Here is a 16469-nt window from a genome sequence, read left to right on the forward strand (position 1 = left end):
AGTGCCAGTTCCAGTTAAGAATGTTCTGTCTTCAACAGTAAAAATGATTTATGTTAGTAAATCTTGACCATTGAAATTGAATATTTTATAGTATATGATGAAATTCAACATACAAACATCACACATCTGTATATCAAAGTGAATGGGAAAAAGACAGATATTGATAAAAAGGAAGTGGATGACATGGATGATAGATGTGAAAAATTAACTAAAATATAGCACAGAAAAGAAATGGTCTGAAATTATGAATGAGAAATTTATGGACCTAGAGTCTGCTGGTGGCTTGATTTTGGACTTTGCAGCCTCCAGAACTGTGAGAAATAAGCCTCTGTTGTTTAAGCCACCCAGTCTGTGGTAGTTTTTTATAGTCCCTTGAGCTAAGACATATTTTGGTACCAAGAAGTAGCAAACACCTAAATATGTGAAAGTGGCCTTGGAATTGGATAGTAGGTAAAGGCTGAAAGAGATTTGAAGTGCATGCTAAAAAAAAGCTGATATCACCACAAATGCCTTTCAGCCCTTACCTATTAAAAGTGATTCTGGCGATGGCTCAGAAAGAAAAGAGGCACACTGGAGAGAAAATCTCCATCTTTGTAGAGAATACAGAAATAATCATGAACAGATAGAAATATGGACGTTAAAGGCTATTCTGGGGCTTCCCTGGTGGCACAGTGGTTGAGAGTCCGCCTGCCGATGCAGGGGACACGGGTTCGTGCCCCGGTCCGGGAAGATCCCACATGCCGCGGAGTGGCTGGGCCTGTGACCCATGGCCGCTGAGCCTGTGTGTCCAGAGCCTGTGCTCCGCAACGGGAGAGGCCACAACAATGAGAGGACCACATACCGCAAAAACAGACAAACAAACAAACAAACAAACAAAAAAAGGCTATTCTGGTGAGGTCTAAAACAGAAATGAGGAACACGTTATTAGAAATTGGAGGAGAGGCAATTCTTATTATAAAGTGGCAAAGAACTCGACTGAACTCTGTTTTAGTGTTTTTTGGAAGGTAGACCTTGTGAGTGATTAAACTGAATATTCATCTGAGGAGATCTCTGAACAAAGTTTGGAAGAAGTAGCTTGGTTCCTCATCACCACTCACAGTAAAACACATCAGGAGAGAGAGAAATTGAAGACCAAATTGTTAAGCAAAATGAAATCAGAACTTAGAGATTTAGAAACTTCTCAGCCTATCCATATTTGAAAGTGAGAAAACTTGTTCTGAAGAAAACTCGAAGGGTGTAGCAGGTGTGCTATTAATTTAATTAGTCATCTCAGCAGAGGCCAGGAATAGAGAAGGATTAAACCAGCAGGGACACTGCCAGTTTGAACTAGCAGGGGACAGAGAAAGCCAGGCAGAATGAGGGAAGGCTGTCAGAATTCTTGGATTCTACAGAATGGGAGACTAGAGCAATTCGGCTGTGAATGTGTACTCCTCTTGAAGAAAAGGGAAGAAAGACCCCAAAGGTGATTCCGAGGTCATCAGGTCTGTCAATCCCACCACAGGCCCAGGGGCCCTCAGTTTCAAAATGTGATATTGTCGCCCTCACAGAGAGTCATGGTGTAGGTGGAGGCCCTACAGAGAGCTGCAGTGTGGGTGGCACCCTACCAAGCTGAAGGAGTGGGGCTGCCCCACCAAGCTGTGGGGATGATGTTTCCACCCCAGCGGGACTGGGGAGCAAAGCATCAAACCAAAGAGGATTACTCTCATACCTTAAGATCTAATGGGATTGGCCTTGCTAGGCTTTGGACTTGCTTGGAAACTGTCACCCCTTCCTTCTTTCCTATTTCTTCCTTTTCGAGTAGGGATGTCTATTATATGCCAGTCCCACCATCGTATTTGGAAACACTTAACTTGTCTTGGTCACAGATTTACAACTACAGAGGAATTTTGCCTCGGGATGAATACTACCTCCAGTCTCACCCATATATGATTTAGATGGTGTTTAGCTCAGACTTTGGACTTTAAATTTTACAGTTGATGTTGGAATGAGTTAAGGCTTTTGAGGCTGTTGGGATAGAATGAATGTATTTTGTATACAATAAGGAAATGAATTTTGGGTACCAGGGGCAGAATGCTATGAACGTATATCCCCCCCACCAATTCTTATGTTGAAGCCCTAACCTTCAATGTATTTGGGGATAGGGCCTTTGGGAGGTAATTAGGTCATGGGAATGGAGCTTTCATAATGGGTGTAGTGCCCTTAGAAGAAAAGACACAAGAGAGATCCCTCTTTCTCTCTGCCACGTGAGGACACAGTAAGACAACCATCTGAAAAGTAGGAAGAGAGCTCTCACCAGGAACTGAATATGGCACCTTGATCTTGGCCTTCCAACCTTCAGAACTGTTAAGAAATTACATCTGTTTTTCAAGCCACCAGGTCTATGGCATTTTGTTATAGCCGTCCAAGCTGATGAAGACATAGAGAATATATATAAGATGGTCTAATATACATATATCCAGGGTTCTAGAAGTAGAGACAGGAGAGAATGAGTAGAAGTAACATTTGAAAAAGATAATATTATGTTCTGGATGAGATGAAGAATGTGTATTATCAGTTAGTGAAGCAAAATAGATTACATGGAGGATAAATTTTTTTAACCTGAAACTAATCACGTGTCAAGAAACTGGAGAACACAAAAGACAATCTTAAAAAAAACAATTAGCAAAGAAACTGATCACCCACCATGAAACAGTGTACTGATGGCATAATTTGAAAAAACAGTAACAAAAGCCATATTCGATGGAATAAATATTCAAAGTTCTGAAAGGAAAAACTTTTCCTCTGGAACTGATTACCCTGTCACATTATAATTTATAAAAGTTCACCAACAAGGGAACTGATAAATTATTTTTAATGTATGCATACAATGCAAAATTATAAATAATTAAAAAATTAAAGAACATCTAATATATCAATTTTTCTTAAAGTAAGAATGTTAAAAGAAGAAGCCAAAGGCAATATGATTTACATGACACCATATATAACCAAAAATATTATTATTATACATAATTTTGATTATCTACAGCTGTGCTGAAAGCATAAACATTTTTATAAGATGGATATATACCAAGTTCTTGATGGTGGCTATCTTTCTCATTGTTGCTGAGAGTGTAAAATGGGACAACCCTTATGGAAAACAATATGAAGTTTCCTCAAAAAATTAAAAATATAACTACCATGTGATCCAGCAGTCCCACTTCTGGATTTGTATTCAAAAGAATTCAAAGCAGGATCTCAAACAGATATTTCCACACCCACATTCATCATAACATTATCCAAAATACCCAAGATATAAAGAAACCCAAATGTCCATCAACAGATGAACGGATAATGGGGTCTATAAATACAGTGAAATATGTCCTTCCTTGAAATAAAAGGAAATCATGTCTCCTGCTACAACACGGATAAACCTCTAAGACATTATGCTAAGTGAACTAATCCACTCATAAAAGGACATGTCATAGCCACTCACATGAAGTATCTAGAGTAGTTAAAATCATAGAAACATACAAAGGTGATTGTCAAGATCTCAGGGAGGAGGAGGGCGAATTAGGGAGTCTCTGCTGTCCCAACCCCGCCTGGGTCCTGGGGAAGGAATCAGAACTCAGAAGCAGGAGAAGAGGCTTTGGCTAGCAGGGAAGGGGGGGTGAGGCCCAGGGCGGGTTCACAAAGGGTCAGAGCATCTGAGTGCATTAGGAGGAAGGAGCTTCAGAGGTGGGCCAGCACAGGCCATGACGGGGGCTAAACAGACTGGGGGGGGGGCAGTTCGGGGAGACAGCACATTGCAATAATCCCAGTGGGACTAGAGGATGCTCCCGCTACGACGAGGCAGACAGTCCTGTCCCCATGGCCAAGACTTTTCCTCTCTGGTCAGGCCACCCACACAGGACACCCTGGATGAGCGGAGGGTCATCCCAGCGCCGTCACCTGGCCACTTCAGGGAAGCAGAGAGAAGCTCCATAATGACAAGGGCTGTCTCCAGGCTCCATCCTAGAAACTGGTGAGTGTCCAGAGGGCTGAAAGGCACAAAAGCAGCTCTGCCTCCCCAGAAGGTTCTGGGATGCAGAAGATGGTACAGATGCCCCAGAAGGCCCCTAGCCAAGCAGGCTTTAGATAAGGGGATGATGAGGGGGTCCCTGGGGAAAGTGAGAGCTGTGCGTTCCCAGGGGCAGCCTGAGGAGTCCTTGTCTATGTGGAGGAAAGGTTTGGCCACCTGTAGATCCAGAGCTCCTGTGACCGCCCTCATCCTTCCTTCCTCTCTGGATCAGCTCCTCTCTGTGGAGCAGCTCAACATGAACAAGATGACAGTGGCCTGAGAGCATTTCCCACCAAGACTATCTTTATTCACAATTGATATACATCACTCCAAAGGTCCTGCTCCCACCCACACCTGGCCACACCCACCTCCCCCACCTCCCTAACCTCCCACAATCCCATACCCCCTCCCCACCGTGGTGGTCCTGCCCTCCCTCCCTTCCCCCCACATCATCTAGGATCAGCACTGGGATGACAGGGAGCCCCTAGGCTCCCCTGGGAGCCGCCCTGGAGGGCCGGCCCAGCTGTTCCCTACTGGCTGCAGTGCTTCTTCTCCTCTTCCTACTCTTCTCTGTGACACACGGGTCACGCTTTCTCTTTCTTGGCTGTGAGGGGAGAGCCGGCCCCAGAGCCAAGGCTGGCCTCCCAGACACCCAGAGGCCAGCCCCGGGGATGGGCAGCTTCTCAGCAGTGGCTGGGTGTCCAAACAGAGCCTGCTTCCTCGACTTGGGAGCGGCTGGTGGAGCTGGGCTGAGGCCTCTTCTCTGAGGGGAGGGGGCATGGGGAGCACTCTGGGGCCCCCAACCTCCAGGGGAGACCAGGCCTTGAGGCATGGGCAGGACTCTGGGACACCCAGCAGAGAGCCGAAGAGGAAGGCCAGGCTGGGGAGCTCCTCCTCGTCCTCACCGGACCCGTCCCTGGGCCCTCGGGCCCAGGAGAGGCCTCTCTGAGCATAGACACATCCCTGGGTCCCCGTAGAGGGCCTCTCTGAGCATAGACACATCCCTGGGTCCCCGTAGAGGGCCAGCGTGCCTTTGACCCTGGGGAGGGGATGGAGAGACCTCCTGACGTCCTCGAGAGGAAACAAAGACTTTGGGCCTGCACAGGCCAGTGTCTGTTTGCATGAGCCTATGAGGAGCCTCAGAATCAAGCTCTGGTGGGCAGGCTTCATCACTGACCCCTAGATGGGGGTCTTGGTCGTGCCTCTGGGCACCTTGGCCAGCGTTGGACTCAGAAGGACTTGAGCCCATTCCGGGTGCACTGTGACTCGGGGCTGCCCGCACACCCTCGTCCTCTTTCAAGGCCAGGAGTTATTTCTGCATCAGCTGGTAGGAGGGAGGAGGACAGTGACGGACAGTGACTCCAGGACTCGAATCCAAATACAGACACTGTGGCATTCCTGCCATACTCCTGCAACTTATTCCCAGCTTTGTGCCCTTCCCTCCCCTCCCGGCTCCCCATCCTCTCCTTCCTTTCACCCTGCACTGCACCCACCCCAGAACAGGCCCTTCCCCATGCCAGACCTCCCAGGCAGGGGAGGGATGGACAGCACCAGGTGGCCCTCCTGTTCTGGGGCCCTACCTCTCCCCTGTTCACTGGGGTCCCTCCGTGCCCTAGTCTTCCTGGGTGTCCCTTGTGTCCCCTGTTCTACCGGGGATCCCTCCCTCCTCTGGCCCCCCTGGGACATCTGGGTTTCCCTGTCCCCTGGATCACCTGGGGTCCCCCTCCTGTGGGGTCCCCTGGCTCCCTGAGTGTCCCTCTCCCTCCTCTGGCTCACTTCTTCGGGAGTGAGCCCTTCCTCCTGCTCCAGCTCCTCCACTAGGTCCAAGAGATCCAGCTGTGGGTCTGGGGAAAGCAATTCTGCCAGGAATCGAGGGTGAATGACTGCCTCCACCTTGGACAGAAAGAAGAGGCTGTGAGCATCCTTGGCCAGGAGTGGCCTGTGAGACAAGAAGACCCAGAGGGAAAGTGAAAAGCAGAGACCCACCCCACTCTCCTCCACAAGGCAGGGATGGTCAGCACACACACAAACACACACACACGCACATACACACACAAACATGCACATACACAGTCACACACAAAAGAGCACATATACAGAGGCACATACACAGACACACAAAGGCATACACACAAAGAGACACAAACATGTACACACATACATCTGCGTAAACCTCCCCTAACACCTGGTTCGGGAACAAGGAGCTGAGCTTAAGTCCCAACGGCCTGAGCAGAGCCCAGATCTTGGGTGCTGAGTGTTCCATGCCCTGGCATCTTGTAGATCCCAAGCTCCATGCCTATCCTACCTTGGTGACAAAGTCCTCCTGGGAACACAGCTTGTCAATGTAGCTCAAGAGGCCCGGGTCCGAGTAGGTGCCGTCCTCTTCCTGCTTCAGCTCATTTCCGTCCTCTCCACCTTCTGCATCTGACTCGCCTGTGGCTGAGTGGACGGGCCCCACCAGCGCCTCTGTGATGTCCATATACTCCCTCACAGCCTCAGGGGGAATATCCTTGGGTGCCTTGGGCTCTGGGGGCCGCTGGGACCTGTGTGGCTTTGGGCGGGAGGGCTGGGCCCTGGGGCTGGACATCCTGGGAACACAGGCTGAGACAGAGCAGGAGGAAGGGAAGGAAGGTGAGGGACTCCCGGTCCACCTCCTGACCACCAAGCACACGTTGGTGAGGGCATTGTTTGGGGGACATTGATGTGGGTGTGGGGGGGGTCAGGACCACCTGAAGCCTCATGCACTGTTGGAGAGGGGAGGTAAGGGGGGCATCTAAGAGTCACAAGTAAGGAAGTGGGGAACCTCCAATTTTCTAGGGGTCTGCCCATCAAGCCCACTTCCTAGGCAGACTTTTTGTGGGGTCCTTTGACAGGGAGGTGTGAGAGGAGTTACAAAACTGACCAAGTCAATACCCCATAGTGACAAAGGGCAGCTGAGACCCCATGCCCCCACCTCCCGCCTCGGTGGCTGTTTTGGTTGAAAGACCAATGCCCCTGTCTTGAAGGAAAAGGATCCACGTGGGGACAGTAGCCAACCCTAGGTCCCTGTTACCTGTGCCTTCAACTCCAGTGGGAACCTGGGTGCCTGGCTGAAGGCCCACTTTCGGGGCTGGGGGCCCCCGAGGATCCAGCTTCGGTGGGGCTGGAGGAGGCAGGTCCTGCGCACACTGCATCCACTACAACTTCTGAATCTGCATCTCCTCCTTGGCCTCAAATTCCACGAACCTGGGGGGTGACGGAGGCATAGGCCACCCTGAGGAAAAGGCCTGGGTTCTGGATCCCAACAAAGGCAGTCAAGAATGAGGGATTGGGAGAGGATGTGCCTTGAGGCTGTCAAGGTCCTGTGAGGTGCTGTCCACAGCAGAGAGCTGCTCCTGGAACTGATACAAGATCTGGGACCCTTCCTGCCTCACCAGCACTGGAGGTCATTCAACAGCATAGACCCAGGTCGCTTAATTGAACCAGGTCAATGGGACACGTGGCTGACCCAGGGGGCACCCTCCTCATGCCCCCCGACCCCATGCAGAACCACGTGAAGGGCTGACAGCCAGAGGCTGGAACAGGCATGTGTTCCCTACAGGGGTCCTTGCCCGAATCCAGAACCCTGGGCTGGGACTGAGAGTCCTGGAACATAGACCTGGAGACAGGGCCCAGGAGAGGCTGGGCAACGTGGATGCTGAGCTCAGAGGAGAGGCCTTCCTTTCCTCTGAGAGGCGCTCGTTTATTTGGTTTTGTTTCTTAAACCAAGGGGATTACCATGGAGCAAACACTGGAAGGGCCGTTGACCCTTGGGTTGATGACAGCTGGCTTTCCCAGCCTCTTCAGGGATGCCAGGGTACCCACTCAGGCCACTTTTCATGAGGAGAGGGGGTCCCAAATCTATGTCAGTGGCCGCCAGCCACCCACCACTAAAGAAGCAGCAGGCTGGCGGGTGGAGCTCTTTCCCCGGCCCAGCCCATATGGCCGGAGTTGGACCCCTACTGGACTCACAGCTTCACCCTGCGCCGTCCTGAGACCTTCATGTCAAGGCAAGGGTAGGTCAAAATCAGGGGAGGGCAGAGCTCCTGGTGGAGGAAGGACAGAAGACTCAAACTCTCAAGGTGAGGGAGGGGTTTCTGGAGGACAGTAGGGCCTCTGGGCTGCGGGGCCCCTGTTCTGGGTGACAGCCCTCCTCCTTTGTCCTCTCTGATGAGCACCCCCATGGCCAGACCCTGCCCTTACCCACTCGCCTCACCCTCCATGCAGCCCCTGGGCCCAGGACGCTGACTCACTTTTCCACCATCTCGTAGTAGATCATCCGGTCAAAGTTGCTTCTGCACTGCCATTCCTGCACGGCCCTGCACAGTGCCTCCTCCAGTGTCATGGTGGGCTTCAAGCGGGCCAGGGATCAAAGCACTGGGCTGTAAGCCCTCGGGGTCAATCTCCGTGCCCAGCCCAGCCCCCACCTGCCTGACCCCACTGGCCAATGTGGACCACACATCACTCAACGCAGCATGACTGAGCAACAGGAGGGTGAGAGGCAGGTGTCTGGGAGGGCAAAGACAAGCCTTCCCGGCTACTGCTGTCACCGCCTCACACTCACTCGAGGATGACCATCCACTCCCAGGCTATAGCTGGGACACTGTGCCTTGGGGAGCTCTTTTCCTCTTCAAGGTTGCCTTTTCATAATAAAAATCACTATCATCAATAAGGTGTGGCATGTGCCAGCCCATCTATGAAGCTAACACTTCATAGATTAGCCCAAGGAGTTTTCTGCCCAGTCCTCTGAGTCCTCTGTGATTGTCCCCTTTTTACGAGGGACCGGAGGTTTAGGATGGAAATGCCTGCCAGGCTCACAACTCTAGTGGGAGAGAGCCCACACCCTTAGGAGAGCTCTACCATCACCCTGTTCCTAGTGGAATTCTCCACAACAATGAAGTCGAGGCGTGCATTAAGCGCTCTCTTTGGGCCCCGCACTCCTCCCCCTCCTCCGAAGTGACCTCCCCCGGCCATGTACATCAAGTCCTGTACGAAAGGAGATCGCACCACGGGAGAGTGCGGCATTCACTCCTTGGCTCCTCACCTTACACCACGACCCTCTCTGACTGCAAGTCTTCAGTCCATATTACCATGAGAAGTCTAGCAAGTTGGCTAGACTCTCAGGGTGGTGGGGTCAGTTGAGATGAGGCACATTTCAGTCATGATGTCATGGACTGGGCGGCTCACCCATATGACCGACAATGTGCCTTCTCATAGCATGAACATCGCCCTCAGACCTTGCTTCCAGTATCCCTAGAAACCTAACCTGCAAGTCCATCCCCAGGTCCTCTTTATCTAAAAGCTCCGATAAGCTCACGACCCCCTGAGCGTTCACTCACATGAGAAAGCAGGACAGAGCTTCTACATCAGGACTCTGGGGAAGGTGTCTCCAGGCCAGTGGTTTGAGGCGCTGCCAACGTCGGAAGTTACTGTACACGCTCTGGGGGTTAGAGCAGTCACCGTGCGAGGCATAGGACTGGTTGGTGGCCAGGATGCCCTGCCTGGAAGTGCCATGTGGCCAAGGCCCATAGTTCACTGGGCAAATGATAGGGGCCAGCTGGGCAGCTAGTGGTGGAGCTTGAGGAGGAAAGCCTGGGGTCCAGCCTCCCTTGCCAGCCTGAGTAACTCCAACAGCTGGAGCAGTCACAATGGTCTCCATCACAGGGGTTGCTAAGAATACGGGTGCAGGACATGCAGCACTCCCGCTGAGGGCCCCTGGAGTACTCCAGGTGAGGGGGCCTTGAGTAATGATAAAGGTCTGAGTCTGGGGGGCCTCCACTGGACTCCCTTGTGACCTGACTTGGACAGTGAGGTTGCAAGCCCCAGGGGCACTGGGTCCACGGCCACCATTAGCCACCAAAGGCGTCGTGGGGAATCAACCTGTCATCCTTGCTGCCATCCTTTCTCCATAGCCAGGGAAATTCCTCTTGATCCACCTCCAATGACCCCTCCTCCCCAGTGCAGTCTCAGGTTTCTTCAGGCTCCCTAGTCTCCACAGCTGAAATGTGCTTGTGTTCAGTGCTCTCTTCTCCCTCTACTTCAGTCCAACTATGTGCCCACAGTGAAGTGTCACGTGTGAACCCGAAGGATGTGAGAGATGGCAGGGTCTCTGAGAACACACCCCCAGCCTATAGGCTTACCTCCTTCTGAAGCCATCCTGCAGGCTTGGGCATGGACTACTGCTGCCTGGTAGCCTCAATGAGAAAAGTCAAGACCAGGACCCAGAGAGTGACCTGCTTCAGCAGTTGCTCAGGATCCAAGTAAAGGAGGGACAAGTTTGAATCTAAATAGTAGAATGTGGGCTGAAACTTTCTGCAGTGGGGGAGGGGCAGAGGGCACGTGGGTCTTGGTGGGGTGGGGTGGGGGGACATTTCATGAGGGCTCTGGCAGGTAGGCAAGAACCAGAAGTTCCTTCCACCTCACACAGTGGCAACACAATTGGCGTGTGCCTCTTTAGGCAGTTTATAAACTGTTTTTTTGATTCATGGCACCGAGGTTGGACATGACGGTCCCTTCCTTTCACGTCTTTATCCATCAACCTAGTTTTGTGTCCCTCAACACACTCTGCTTCCTACCAGGCTCTTGACTTACTTCAACAGAGACTAGACTTTCTGAACAAAATACCCAAGTGTTAGTCTGATAAACACTTGGGTATTTATGGCCACATGGAACTGAGTATTTGAAATTAGGATTGTCTCAGCAGATCCAGTGTCTTTGACTGCTGTATGTACATCACTCCTAAGGAAGTGGTCCTTGTGCTCCAACCAACATCCAGCAGGACCAGCCTTACTAATGATCCTTTGTGTTGGAAAGCCCCCGTCCATCAAAAAACTGTCATGCAGCCCCCATGTCCAAGAACAGAATTCACTAAATGTCTTTCTCATAGTATTCCATGGTTGTTAAAGATTTAGTTTTTTTACCTTTTAAATGATTTTAGTATAATATTTTAAGCAAGTAACACCTTCTCATGGTTCAAAATTAAATTGTGCAAAATGGAATATGCAGTGGCAAGTCCTCCTCCCACCTCTCTCCCCTGTCAACCCAATCCTCTTTCCCAGAGGAAACCAGTGTTATCTGTTTCATTAAAATCTTTCCAGAGATATGCCATGCAACTAAAAATGAAGGCAATCTATTTTCATTTTTAAAAATGCCTTCATTGTTTTTTCTAGTTGAAAATTCATATATGTTCCAATATATCTGAGGATATTTCCAATGATTGTCTTTGTACGGGTATCGTGGCTCCTCTGTTTCTGCACTAGATTCCTGGAACAAGAATTTCTACAGTCCCTTAACTTTCAAAGTACCTGAAAGAATAGGGTGGCTCGATCTAGCAAAGAAAAATAACAAATGCCTAACTGAATTTGGTTTTTGAACTTCACGTAAACAATGAATTTGTTTTTAGTATAACTGTGTCCCACGCAATATTTTGGACATACTTTTACTGCAAATTCTTTTCCTGTTTATCTGAAATTTACATTGAACTTGAAATCTGTATTTTATCTGGCAACACTACCAAAAAAGTATAACATACCAAGCTATTATTAGTTACTCATCCTTATGAGAAAGAGAACTTGGAGTAAAGAGACTCAAGTGTGCATCCTGGCTCCAACACAAAACACAATTGTAAACATACACAAAATCTGCAGGCTCTTCAGATGAAATGGATTTGGAAGAGCCATCATATAGCATTGAACGTCTTGGCTTAGTAGGGGTAAGGACAGAAGTAAGGAACAAGAAGGCGGAAAATCTTCTCTTTCCTCATGTTAAAGGGACTAAACATCCTAGAGCCCTGGTTTTTCTAGGTGTTAAAAATCCACTACCCATGAAATGGATGTGCACCTTGAGACAATGCCAAGAGTTCATCTACCAATTTCCAATCCCCATTCATACAAACTCACTTCCAACTAAATCCTTGCCTGCAAGCCCTGCTTACAAGTTTGTTAATTTCCTGTCTGCATTACATACCCTTGCTCTTTAGAATCTAGGCCTCATCATTGCATATGGTCCCATCTGCATGGGAATCACGGTAGCATTCCTTTTAAAAAACTTGTTTGATTATTTTTTTCAAATTGAGAATCCATGTCAGTCAGTTTACCACTATCAAAATGATATGAAAGAGTATTTGTGTTTTGTGTTGTGAGAAGAGAGGCCTGTTAGGAAACTTGTCAAGGGAGATGAAGGGTGAAAACCTCAGAGGATTGCAACCCAATATCTTGGGAGACGAGATTCACTGACTGCTGTAGCAGCAGTAGAACTCCTACTGATTGTGGGGTGTTGGGGAGGGAAACAGAGGTTTAGAAGGACTGTTCCACAGTGTGAAAAAGACTCCTGTTGGTGCTTAAGAAGTTCCTTGCCCCTTGTCAGGAGAAATTGACTCAGAAGAAGATGAGAAGATAAGGTGAGAATATTTCAAGCAACATCATGGTGAACTTTATATCTAAAGAAACTCCTGTTGGGGACTAAAAAAAATAAACAATTTGGGAATAACACTCAGTACTGGAGCTTTTATAATGAAGGAAAACTTAAATGATTTTCAACCAATAACTTCATACTAGAGGGATGGTGAGGCAAAATATTGTACCCAGGCACTCGAGGAAGGCAGGCTTCCTTGTTGCTTCCTCCCCTTGTTCAGTCATTGAACCAATTATTTACAAGATTCTCACTCATAATTCTGATACAGTATTTGAAGGAGTCTTCTCAAGGCCACTGATACAAAAATTGCACTGTGCAAAAATTAGCCAGTTCCAATTCTGCAATCACTTTTGTAATACTTCAAAATCCTACACCCCAGAGACAGAGATAATCAAATTAGCCCAAATGTAATTTGGGAAGACCAGTCACAGAAGGGAGTATCTAAAATTCCTTTGGATCATGATCTCTGACTATTCCTGCACAGAGGTTGGGGGCAGGCATTGACTACTGAGAAAAAACATCTCTGGACATGCATCACAAGCCTCAGAAGACAGTTCATTTCCACTCAATCACGAAACATTAAAGAAACGAAGAGATACCATGTTTGTGTCTTTTCTCTGTGCACTTGGAGGTACATAGTGCTATTAGGTGTGAGGGGTCTTCAGAGGCATCCTGTTGAGTGAGAAATGCTCTAATCTTGAAATTGACCAGAGAGAGGATCTGATGATTGAAGTTTCTTTGGGAAGTATTAAAAAATCAGGTCAGTAAGTTGATCCCGCTACTATTTTTGTTGTTGTTGTTGTTTTTATTGCCAACTGAAATTCTGCAAGATATTACAAAAAAGGAGGGAGGGAAAGTAAAATTGTTCCCATATTACCTGCTGTGTTGAAATTGGCCCAGATTGTCAACTCTTTCTCAAAGTTATTAAAAAAAAGACAAAACCGTACAAAGGAAACACCTGTGAATCAACATTTATTGAAAAACCTCCATGTATTTAATACACTAAGAAAAAAAATTGTATTACTGTAAATGCGTTTGGAAAAAACTCTAGGAACGGAGTCAGGAGACAGTATCTTAAGAGTGTTTCCCAGGTCTGAAATTCTTTCCTAGAATTGTTCTTTAATGGAAACTTCAGGCTTGCTAGGAAAAAGGACCTACTGTTTTTTGAAAGGCATAAACAAGAACCAAGGAACTGATGTCCAAAGGGCATGAAAGCACTTGCCCCAACTTGAGGCTACTGTGCTTAGAGAGGAGCTCTCCAGAACTCTTTGTATCTAAGTGCATGGGTTTCACGTGTGCAATATAAAAATCACGAGTGCACATCTCACAAGAGTTGGTTTTAAGAAGAGACCGTCACGAAGGTTCCCGGCGAGGAGCGTCGCCTGAGAAGTTCCGCAGCGTGCCCAACCCTTCACTTCTCTCCTCTCCTGCAGAGACCTTCTGGAACAGAAGCCCGCGCGCCCCGCGCCTGCACGCCTGCGCACGCCCACTGGGGCGGGGCTCTCGGGCACGTGGACCGCCGTCCTCCAACTGCTCCCGGCGTCTGTTGGGGCAGTTTGCTCCGGAAGACAGGAGCGCATGCGCGAGCGTGGGGGGCAGGGCCCCAACTGCCGTCGGGGGGGCGAGGTGTCTCATGGCGGCCTCTAGAGTCAATTATAGGAATCCTGTGGTAAGGGGTACGGGGACTTTTCACCCCTCAGGTGTCACCGCTATGCGCTGTTGTTCACCCTGTGGGTTATTTGTGCCCTTGTCCATGTAAGGAGACTCCCCCCACATCCCCATAGAGCTCGATTCCCTTGAGGTGTTTACCCCAGGGTTACTGGCACCACTGGGGAGCCGACTGCATGAAGGGTTCAGTGATTGCGGGACCTACAGTGCGGGATAAATACTGTGTGCGAGCTATTAAACAGGTGCAGTTCTAGTCTGCGCGTTCTGAAGAGTACAAAAGCTAGAGGGAAGTTCTTGCGAGTTGAAAACCCTCATCTGGTTCCAAAGGTGTAGCTCAGGTCACTGGAATATGAGTGAAGAACTAGCGAACATCCTCATAGCTTTACTAGTAACTTTTTTTTTTTTTTTCGGTATGCGGGCCTCTCACTGCTGTGGCCTCTCCCGTTGCGGAGCACAGGCTCTGGACGAGCAGGCTCAGCGGCCATGGCTCACGGGCCTAGCCGCTCCGCGGCATGTGGGATCTTCCCGGACCAGGGCACGAACCCGTGTCCCCTGCATCGGCAGGCGGACTCTCAACCACTGCGCCACCAGGGAAGCCCACTAGTAACTTTTTAACATAAAAATATCAATCAACACTTATGTTCAAACTGTACTCTTTTGTCAATGAGAGGAGTAAATTTGCTGAATCTAACAATAAGCATTTATTCGTAGTCTGATACTCTCAAATCATGACGGAATTGCAAGCATAGGTTGGCTGGTGATGCAAGAGTTCAGCAAAAATCAACGAAAGCATTAGGTAAGAATCAATTCGGTATATAGAATTTACAGTGAAGAGTAGTGTACATTTTATCTTATTTGTAAATTATGTGCACACATCTATTATATCATTAAAATTAATTATATGGTATATATCTCCACACTTCTTTAGGGAGTGCTGATTCAGGTTATTAAGGCTTTGCTTCATAACACACCACAGCAGGTGCGTATGGGGCTTAAGGTAGTTTATGTTTGTATTCTGGGGTCGTGAAAGTACTGTGTGGGTGTGTTTGTAGTGTGAATTATATATATGTGCGTTTGTGGCTTGTTGGAGTTCAGTGTCTGTATTTAAGGATATTAAGAAGTTACATCCTTGTTTTTGCCAGTTGGGGAGTTGTGGGTGTTTATGTGTATCTGGAAGTGTCATGTTGTATATGTGTATTTGTAGGACCTCATGGGCAGTGGGTGGTTTTATGTATATCATTATTTGGGAGCCTATTGGGAATGTGTTTCCATGAATTCCTGGCGTAAGGTTTATTTGTGTATTTATGGAGTTGGTGAGAATCTGAGTAGTGTATTTGTATTTGTGGGTTGGTGATGTCTGTGTGGATATTTGGGGTTAAGTGGAAGACATGAGTGTGTTGTTGTGAGAGTGGATGTATTTGAGTTTATGTAGAGGGTTTGAGATGTAATTCAGATGTACTCTAGTTGTTCGGATTATGTATTTGTAGTGTAAGACTTTGGGAATGTGCGTTTATGTGTGTGTTTTCTCCCAGCATGTTATAAATGCGTGTCTGATGGTGGGTTTTGAAGGGTTAGCTGCATGTACATAGTGGAAAAGTTGGAAAAAGTACTTGTGTTTATTATTTTTGGTGTAGGGTTGTGTGTTTTGCTTATTTTTGAAATGTAGAGGGATCATTTGTATCTATTCAGGGCATGCTGTATTATGTGCGTTTCTTTTGGTGGTTTTCAGGAATTGTGTGTTTTGGGGTGTGTGAGGGAAGGTGTATGACTGTTTTATGGGACTGGTGGTATAATGTATATGTGCATATGAATGTGTTGTGTGGTGTGGGGTTTATATGAATCTGTATTCTGGAAGCAGGTGGTGTTATTTCAGTGTGAGTATTTGGGAGTGTGGGATTATGTATATGCAGATAGTGTGAAGCCTCATGTCTATTTTTGGTTATAGGTTGGTATGTTTCCATATTTGTAGTATGCTGAGTAATTGGGGGTATATTTGGGGCTTGTGGTGAGAAACATATATGTTGAGTTTGTGTGTGTATTCAAAGAGCGTAGCAGATTAGATGAATATTTTCTAGAGTATGTGTTTGCATTTTTCACTGGGGGTTATTTGTATCTGGAAGTAAGTATTTTTGTGTTGATACAGTAATGGAGTTATGTGTATACAGGAGAATGGGAGAATTTATTTGTACTGGAAGTATATGATATGGTTCTAAGTAAGTATTTAGGGGTATGGAGGTTTAAGATGTGTAATTTGGGATTTGGAAGGGGTTTTATGTGTATTTATATATGATATGCTGGAGATGTGTCCGTGTCTTAGGAGTGTGTACTGGTTTGT

The 16469-nt window shown here is 47.9% G+C and overlaps 1 protein-coding gene across 1 annotated transcript; it reads right to left on the reverse strand.

Moving 5' to 3' along the window:
* Positions 1-4520: 4520 nt before the first annotated feature.
* LOC132522675 (NUT family member 2F-like) lies at positions 4521-9926 on the reverse strand (the record flags this gene model as incomplete). Its single annotated transcript, XM_060153227.1, is given in 7 exon segments — positions 4521-4936; positions 5249-5360; positions 5813-5929; positions 6342-6637; positions 7089-7261; positions 8308-8436; positions 9394-9926. Coding segments are annotated over 7 exon segments (1776 nt in total), but the record flags the coding sequence as incomplete, so codon positions are not given.
* Between the last annotated feature and the right edge of the window lie 6543 nt (positions 9927-16469).

The sequence above is a fragment of the Lagenorhynchus albirostris genome, chromosome 7, assembly GCF_949774975.1.
Source record: "Lagenorhynchus albirostris chromosome 7, mLagAlb1.1, whole genome shotgun sequence".
Classification (NCBI taxonomy): Eukaryota; Metazoa; Chordata; class Mammalia; order Artiodactyla; family Delphinidae; genus Lagenorhynchus; species Lagenorhynchus albirostris.